This window comes from Mus pahari, chromosome 2, assembly GCF_900095145.1.
Source record: "Mus pahari chromosome 2, PAHARI_EIJ_v1.1, whole genome shotgun sequence".
Lineage (NCBI taxonomy): Eukaryota > Metazoa > Chordata > Mammalia > Rodentia > Muridae > Mus > Mus pahari.
In genome coordinates, this window is record NC_034591.1 from 130,439,540 (window position 1) to 130,448,531 (window position 8,992).

General features: G+C 48.2%; 1 protein-coding gene across 5 annotated transcripts in view; it reads left to right on the top strand.

Moving 5' to 3' along the window:
• Positions 1-8,992, top strand: part of Atg7 (autophagy related 7) — a 199,605-nt gene that overhangs the window by 56,839 nt on the left and 133,774 nt on the right. For all 5 annotated transcript variants that reach the window (XM_021191671.1, XM_029535347.1, XM_029535348.1 and 2 more), the window contains 3 exons: positions 446-646; positions 2,023-2,138; positions 6,131-6,206. In XM_021191671.1, the coding sequence (XP_021047330.1) occupies positions 446-646; positions 2,023-2,138; positions 6,131-6,206 (393 nt within the window). The remainder of the gene's footprint in view (positions 1-445; positions 647-2,022; positions 2,139-6,130; positions 6,207-8,992) is intronic.

The window sequence follows — 8,992 nt, forward strand, 5'->3', positions numbered from 1 at the left end:
AAGAAAGAAAGAAAGAAAGAAAGAAAGAAAGAAAGAAAGAAAGAAAGAAAGAAAGAAAGAAAGAAAGAAAGAAAGAAAGAAAAACTCCACATGGTGGGAAAATCACAGCTTACAAACCGTGTCCCAGTGAAGCCTTCCAAGGAACTAAGAGGGTGTGGCAGAGTGGTGTGGGCAACCAGCAACTGCTGTTCATAGTTCCCTCCTGTCAGCTCCATAACCCTGGGACACAGGTAGAACTCTGACTTTTGGTACCCTCATCTACAAACAGACAATATTTGTAAAGGGTTTAAATGAGATGGTTCATGCATCTTATCAAGTCTCTTGCAGGTTTTATATGGCTATTAAAGACTAGTTACACTCACATGAAATAAGAAAGCAATATGAACATCTCCTTGGCCTGAGATATGTTTGTCCTGACTCCCTTTTCTTCCTCCACTGCTAACAGCTGGTCATCAACGCTGCCTTGGGGTTTGATACCTTTGTTGTCATGAGACATGGCCTGAAGAAACCCAAGCAGCAGGGAGCTGGGGACCTCTGCCCAAGCCATCTTGTAGCACCTGCTGACCTGGGCTCCTCACTTTTTGCCAACATCCCTGGGTACAGGCTTGGCTGTTACTTCTGCAATGATGTGGTGGCTCCAGGAGATGTAAGTCAGGCTCTGTGTTCCTGTCCTCCCAGTGCTGCTTAAAGACAGTCTAATAAAGAGCGCTCTCTAGTTGTGGGGAGGGGAACTGTCCCACCGTGCGCCGTGTTGGCACTCTTACCGCCACAGCCTGTGACAAGCTGATTGAGGAAGCTTCTGCATAGCCCGCTCCCTTGTAGTCCTCTGGTGATCCAGAAGGCCTCGTGTTCTCTGTCATTCTGCAGAACAGGGCACGGCACGGGCCTGTCACAGTGCCTGCAAACTGAATTTCAGGTAAACAGCAAGTGTGTTCTTTTGGGGGTGTTTGTTTGTTTGTTTGTTTGGTTGGTTTTGATTTTTTTAAGTATATAAGCTTGCCCTTTAAAGTAGTCAAGAGCTGCTTAGAGTAACAAAAAAATTCTTGTATGTCTGAAATTGACCTATTAACTGTGCCTAGTGTATTTTTATCTGACGATCTAGACAAGGAGCCCCCACCCCCACTCTGAGCATGCTCACTGATGGGCCAGTGGAATGTGAGGCAGCCAGCAACGCCTCTAGCTGGGTTCTGCAGCCTAGTGAGCCTGCAGGAACAGGCCTCTCTCAGGGGTCAGTGGCAGACCTTCTCTGTGACCTGCCCTGTTTCCCCTTCTGCTGTTATACAGCCCAGTCTTCTCTCTCTGGAATGACTGGCTTCTCCTACCATAGAGAAAAGCTGCTATCTCCTCTGGTGTGAGGAAGGAGGCTTAATGATCTTCATAAGGTGCTAGAATGTGCAGGCTGTCCTATTGGTCAGTGGGTGCCATCAAACAGGGTTGAGCCCCCAAGCAGGGCAGCCATGTCTTTTCATTACATTGAAGTTTTTATAGCATTATTACAACCCTGGAATTTTCCCCTGTTTGAAAGATTAGAATTTGTGGGGTTGACCCAGTAACAGCTTGTGCATGTAGCCAGGTAATAACAGATGCTTGCCGCTTTGCATTGAAGTCCTCAGAGCACAGTCAGGGTAATGAGGCAGTGCACAGGAACAGAGGACACAGGGTAGAGATTGTGGCTCCTGCCTCAGTCAGGGTCACTCTGAGCCACTACCTCAGGCAGGACAGTTACCGGCCATTCATGATTGTTTCTCCCTGTGACTCTGTATGCAGTACAGGAGTGGTGATGGATTCCTGTTGGGGAGGATGGCTCAGAGCCACCATGAAGCCATGCTGATGGCTAATGTCTTATCTCTGTCTCTTTACAGTGCACATACTGTTCAGTGTAGTGCCTTGTTTAATTACATACTGTTTTCTCCCAAGACAAGACAGGATGAATTTTAAAGCTTTATCTTAGGGAGTTTCAGGTTCACCTAGGTCTGGCTGAATTAGAATATTCTACACACATCTGTGGTTGCTTCTCTTTAGTCAACCAGAGACCGGACTCTGGACCAGCAGTGCACAGTGAGCCGCCCAGGCCTGGCCGTGATTGCAGGCGCCCTGGCTGTGGAGTTGATGGTCTCTGTCCTGCAGCATCCTGAGGGGTGAGTCTGGGGCCCACAGATGAACATTTGAACCGAGTACTTGCTGGTAGTGGCTGGTCATTGTCTCCCCCCCCACCCCCCGCACAAGACTAAAAACACCTAGTCCAGTCAGCATGTAATCTTTGGGGTATGCCCCCGTACCCCACTTGAATTCTTCTGATTTATTTTGGTAGTTGATAAGGATGAGGAAGACTTTAGAAGGGCATTTGGTCTTTTACATTTCTCTTCTGTTAGCCTATTATGGTTTCTTAGTCCTGGACATTGTGAGTGTGTATACTGTATATATAGTGTATACAATGTGTATACTGTATTTATAGTGTATACAATGTGTAGTGTATATAATATATGTAATATAAGTGTGTCTCTGGCATTAGGAACTATATCAGCTGCCTGTGGCTGAGTTCTGTGTCCAGGAACTTGGCCAATTAAAGTTCAAAGTCCACATCCGGATTTGGTCTAGAGGCTCAGCATGTACCATTCAGCCTCCCTGCCTATGGGCACAAGATGCTGCGCTCCAGTTTCACATATGTGTGACAGTGCCTACTTACAGGCAAATGGCAGCTATTTTAATAACAAACTAGAAGCCCCTGGAGCTTGAGACAAAGGGATTCCTTTCATCAGTTTTCTCTTTCTTTATTTAATTAATAGATTTGTTCCTGGATGATGTCATACATATAGATAACATGGTTATAGTGATGATTCTTCTCCCGCACACCACTGCCCATCTCCTGCTTCCACCTTACACGTATCTTTCTCATATACATGACCTTTCGGTTTGGTTTGGTTTGTGATCCAATGAGTTTGACCAGGCCAGCTGTGTGACCAGGGTGGGTTTAGGGTTACTCAGTGGAGCCTGCTGGGCTCAGCCGTCAGTGCACATCTGTGTATTACTGTGCCTCCCTCCCGCCCAGTATCCATCAGTGGGAGATAGCTCAGCAGTGAGCAGGAAGGCCTCTTTGTTAGTTTTCTCCAGGAAGCATTTTCAGATGACTACAGCTTAAAACAAAACCATACAAAAGGTCACAGGTCCATCCAGTCAGTGTCACTGTCACTGGCTGCCAGATTGTAAAGGAATGTCCAGGGCCAAGTGTCATTTGCCACTATCGAAATCTCACTTTAAATAATTCTTAACTGGCACTCATGCCCATCCTCCTACTCAGCCTAAGCACCTGTCTTGTCATCAGCTGCTTCTCCAGAACAGAAGCCCTCATCACAAAGCCTGTGACTATTCCCAGTTCTAGCCTGGCTTCTCCAGCACGGTCATTTGCTGGTGGCACCCTGGGAAGGATAAATGCACCAGCGGCCTTTCCCCTGTCTTCTCAGTGCCGTCTGGGATGCACTAAGTAACCTCTTCTCTCAGGTCACTGGACCCCTCAGGCCACAACTTCCTTCCCCACACCATCTTCAGGCCTGGTGCTTTCCTTGTTGTTCCTGAGTCTAGATCTCTCCTGCTTGGTGCAGTTTTCCATCAAGGCAACACATAGCAGGCAAAGCACAAAGCTGCTAGCTGTCTTGACAGCAAGGCCCTGCAGTTATTAGCTTGTATTTCTAAGTGCAGCTTCACCACGCTGCAGACCCTCCAGGCTCACATCCAGCACACAGCCCTGAAGGCTGCCAGGTGCTGTTTTGGTTGCATAGTCCCAAAGCACTGTTCCCTGTGCTAACATGGACTCCAGCCATGAGCACTGTTCCCTGTGCTAACATGGACTACAGACATGCTTTCCTGTCACAGCAACCTTGGAAAATGGACCAGCCTCTTTCTTCATGGGTCCCTTTTTGCAGACAGCTGCCTTGTTGCTGCAGAAGTATGAGCTGCCTCTTAAAGACCCTTGTCAGAAAATGAAGTCTTTGATTCACCTTGAAAAGAATGCTAAGGTACTAACTTTGCCATCTGGGCCTGTGGCCTCTCCGAAGAAAGTCCCGAGAGGCAGAGAGGAGAGTAAACGCTGGCTGGATGGCCAGCAAGACCTTCATGTTTGTTTTTGAAAATTTCTTTATATATTTAATCCCCAGAAGATATTGCTACATAGTTAGTATTCATTTAGTTTTGCTAACATTTTTCATTTCCTCCTGTGTCTCTAAACTTGTGGCCCTGAGGCATTGTCTTCTGCCTGCAGAATTTTCATAAGGGTTTCAGTTTTCCTTTTTCTGAAAAGGTCTTTGTGTTTAAGGAGGTTTCTCATGTTTGATGGAATTCTAGACTGGCATATTCTTTCTCCTCCTCCTCTTCTTTCTTCTCCTCCTCTCTTCTTCCTCCTCTTCCTTCTCTTTCTCCTCTTCATCTTCTCCCCTTCCCCCTTTCCCTCCCCCTCCCCCTCCCCTCCCCTTCTTCTTCCCCTCCCTCCTTCCCCTAGTGGCTTTGGAGGCCATCTCCCTGCTCCAGTTTATTCTAGCTCAGCCTTCTGCAGCATCTGCACCTCTGGTGTGAGACTTCCGTCTGCAGTGATTCTCTGCCCTGTCCCTAGAGCACCACTCTGCCTGGTCCTCTTGTCCTCCATGCTCTTTCTGAGAGCCCCAGCTGCACTATCTGGTCCCTGTGTCCCTCCCTCGTGTGGCTCCCTGCATCCTCTCTGTCTCCCTTGCTTTGGCCCATTGTTGTCTGTTGGCACATGCTTATAGAGCTGTGCCTGGGAAAGGTTAAAGCCATCCAGGTTTTCAGTGGCATTGTTACGTGTCAGGTTTAAGATTTCTGTATAATCTTATTTAACAGAGCTCTTATTCTCCACTGAAGTTGAGATTTTGGCCTGAGGGCAAACAGGTGCCCACACCTGACTAGACTATAGATGCTGTGGTTCATTTCTCAAAAGTTTGTGCAGGGCCCTTCTCCAAGCATGGCAGACCTGTCGACTTGTCTAACTAGCATCAGTGATTTCCTTGCTGTTGTTCTTGGACTGAGGCTGCCTTTCTTTGTATTCCAGACTTGCTGCGGACTCATGTAGCCCAGGTTGCCCTCACTCTCACTGTGATCCTTAATCTGCCCAGTGCCAGCATTTCTGGTGGTGGAGCTGGGCTTGGCATCTCAGACTCATGGCTCATGAGTGGCAGCCAGGCTTGCCCCTCCCCCCCCCCCAGCATCACTTCGCCCTGCTTTGGAGAGCTGTGCTATATGTGCCATTGGCAGTGCAGGCGGAGAATCAGATTTAGAAAACACTTATTTCTCGTCCAAATTGAATTCCAAGAAAGGCAATGGCAGAAAGCCACAGCAGTGATCTGCTTGTCATGTCACTCAGAGGGCCTCAGTGGCTAGTAGACAAGGCAGGAAGGGGGGATGAGCAGCTGTGTCCTCCCCTGCCTTCACCTCCCCTACCATCCAAGTTTCTTCCTACCTCTAGTAGGAAGTAAAATCTGCACCTCCTTGGTCCCAAATCCCTGCCTTCTTTGTCCTTGTAATGGGTTAAAAAATAGTTCTTCTGGGACATAAATGAACATTGACCCTCGCTCAGGAGGGGCCGGTACATCTCCAACTCAGCTCCTTACTTTTATATCCCCTTCCTCCATTTTTGTGGCATTTAGATAAGTTTAGCAAATTAGAGGAAGCCACTCCCAGCTGCTGGAAGGAAGGCTGAGCTGGAGGATAGCCCATGCCAGGAGTTAAGGCTACCCTTCAGAGAGTAGTGAAAGCCTGAGAGGAAGGAGTGGGGAGGGGGGAGACAGGCAGGCAGGCCTTGCCCTTGGCAGTTTATCTCACAGGCCCCTCATGTATCATGCTGCCTCCTCCCTCCTGTTTCACAGCTGATGGACCCAAAGCACAGAGGGGAGTTTGCCACTTGGCAGTGTCCACAGCTCGCTCTCAGCCTTGCCACACTGTGTACCCATTTTAAGAAACTAACCCCCTTTCCCTCCCTCCCCTGGACACGAGTTTCCCGTGAGCTTATGAAGCCCAGCGAAGGGGCATTTGCTTCCCCTAACTCTTTCCAGTGTCCTGAGATGTTCTTTCCTTTGCTCACCATGAGCACGAAGGAGCTAAGAGCCCTTCTGCTTCCCTCTTGCAGGGGCTACGCCATTGCCAGCAGCAGTGATGACCGCATGAATGAGCCTCCCACCTCACTGGGACTTGTGCCTCACCAGGTGAGTGATTTGGAAGTGAGCTGTGGTCCTGCCCCATCCTCTCGTAGAGGGGAAGGTGCTACAGCACACTCTCCCAGCAGCACACCCACTGCACACCCACTCGGGGACAGAGACAATGCTGGGAGGAGATGAACCCATGGCACTGCCTCACTTTGATGCCTTGACACTGCTGACTAGACGCTGCCTCCAGGTCATCCCACCTCTCTTCCTGCTCCTCCTCATCTCCCTTACAGACTTCATGCTGAGGAGCCTTAATTGAAGTTCCCTGCACTGGTTTCTTCCTTTAAGTTAAATTGCAGCCTCTGTTGCTTTCTTAGTGCTGAGGCCAGAGGGCAAAACACCCTCCCTAGACAGGTGGCCGTGTCAGATGTGTGTCAGATACGTGTGCCTGCATTTCCCAAGTGCTATGGCAACTCATCCCTCCATGGGCATTCATCCCCAACGAGTAAGCCTGGCAGTTGCCTGCCATTCACTGAGCTTTCCAGCTTTCTCGTCTTTTGCAGTTATCTGAAGGGTTATTTTGGTTGTTGGCCATCTCTTCATTTGGCCTTTTCAAAAGCTGAAGAATAATGCCACCGTATATGGTAAAAGTGTGCGTGTGTGTGTGTGTGTGTGTGTGTGTGTGTGTGGCGTACTTATTTCAGGTTTTAAGCCTTTATTTTTAGCAACATTCTAAAACAGAAAGAAGAGAAAGAACTTTAGAATTAATCAGAATTGCTCAGTCCCCATTTAAACAAATGTTTTTTTTTTTGTTTTGTTTTTTTGTTTTGTTTTGTTTTTTGTCTTTTTCTCAAGTGGAGGGGACCATTTATGTGACTGTGCTCTGATTAGGGGGCATCATCTCCTGGGGGCAGATTCAGCATCCTTCTTCCCTCCTCTCCCTCCTCCCCCTCCACTCCCTCTTCCAACCCCCTCCTTCTCTTCCTCTTTTCTCCCTCCTCCAGAGACAAATGGTTTCCTGTTGGAGGGGAGCTGGCTAAGTCCCTTTGTGTATTTTGCTTGTAAAGAATGACCTGTAAAGTTCTGGCTCATTTTCTCAGTGTCCCAAGGAGAGCGCTTATTAATCTGTCCCTGTGGGGTGCCATGCCTGGAAAGCCCTCGCCCCACCCCCAACACCAGTGTGTAATGGTGGGGAGCATTTCCAGACTCCTTTGCTGTCCTGTGAGTGGGTCCTGGGAGCACTATCTTGCTCTGTCCCTCCTATGAGTGAGTGCCCAGGCAAACTGGCCTGTTCAGATATTGTCCAGGGACAGTGAGAACTTCGATTAGCCCCCCGCTGAATGTTAGAGCTGAAGAGACCCGGCGCTAGCCTTGAAACCCATGACAACCACTAGCTTCGAGAGCAGGCTCTTTGGGCTGAAACTTTTTTTTCTTACATTTATTTATTTTTTTTAGCTTCTGGCCCAACCCACAGGGATAGATACTGCAAGCAGGCAGCAAGTAAAGCTGCTTTGTATATGAAGAGAGGGTTTTTTTCTCAAAAAATGTATTATATTGATGTATGAATCATATACAGATAATGACCTAAATCACTAAATGAATGATCCAAGCACACATGCACACACGCACAAATGTGTGTTTGCTTCTCCTGATGTCCCTTCCAACAGACTGGTGAGCTCTTCCCAACTCACGGAAGCTTTTGTCACACTTAGAGAAAATGGATTCCTATAGTATGTGCCCTTTGGTTAGGGGACTTTGGCAGATAACTTTTTCATTGTAGTTCTCAGACAATGATAACCAGACATGATGGCACGGCTTGTAGTCCCAGCAGTTAGAGGTGGGGACAGGTGAGTTGAGGGTTCAAGGTTCTCTGGGGCACATAGTAAGGCCCTGACACAAATGTGAGAGTGGGAGAGGGTGACTCAGTGGATAAAGTACTTGTTGCACAAGCCCCAAGACCACACTTCACGTTCCTAGTTTCCATGTAAGTGCAGGGTGAGCATGGCAGCCCGCCTGTGACTCCAGCATTGGCATTTGAGAGGAGGAGACAGGAGACTCTTAGAGCATTTGGCCAGTTAGACCAGCCTCACTGAAGAGCCTTGGGTCCAGGTGAGAAGTCCTGCCTCTGTACATACATAAGGAAGACACGGAATAGCAACCTCTGGTGCATACTCAGAGTCTTACATGGAATATATGTGTGCGTGCGCATGCGCGTCCATGTGGTGTGTGTGTGTGTGTGTGTGTGTGTGTGTGTGTGTGTGTGTGTGTGTATGTGTTTTGTGACCTCCATACATGTGCATCACACACGGGAAATGTGAGAGGCAAGAAAGGAAGTCAGGTTGTTGTATTTGTTACTTTTTCATCTTGATGACAAAATATCTGCCAGAGACAAGTTAAGAAAAGGATTTGTTCTAGATCATAGGCCAGCACAGAGAAGAGGGTGTGGCAACAGGAGCATGAGACCACATGCCACATTGTGTCCACAGTCAGGAAGCAGAGAGAAATTGTGAGGGTCCCTGCACACCTCACCACCAGCAAGGGAACAGCCACTTGAGGTGAAGAATGAACCCCAGGTCAGCAGCACTTTAGCAGACCCTGGGTCAGAAACTTCCAGAATCTGAACTCAGGGTTTATCTTTCTTGCTCACTTAAAAACAGTAAAACTTTGAGGGAAAGCCTCCACGTGGCAATTATCAGAACACCATTTCAGGGATAGTTTCATTGAAACTCCCTTGCAATGTACATCTTTTTGGCAAAGCACCTGTAAGCTTTACAACAAGAGTGAGTTCTGGAGCCAGGCGTGGTGATGCACACCTTTAATCCCAGCACTCGGGAGGCAGAGGCAGG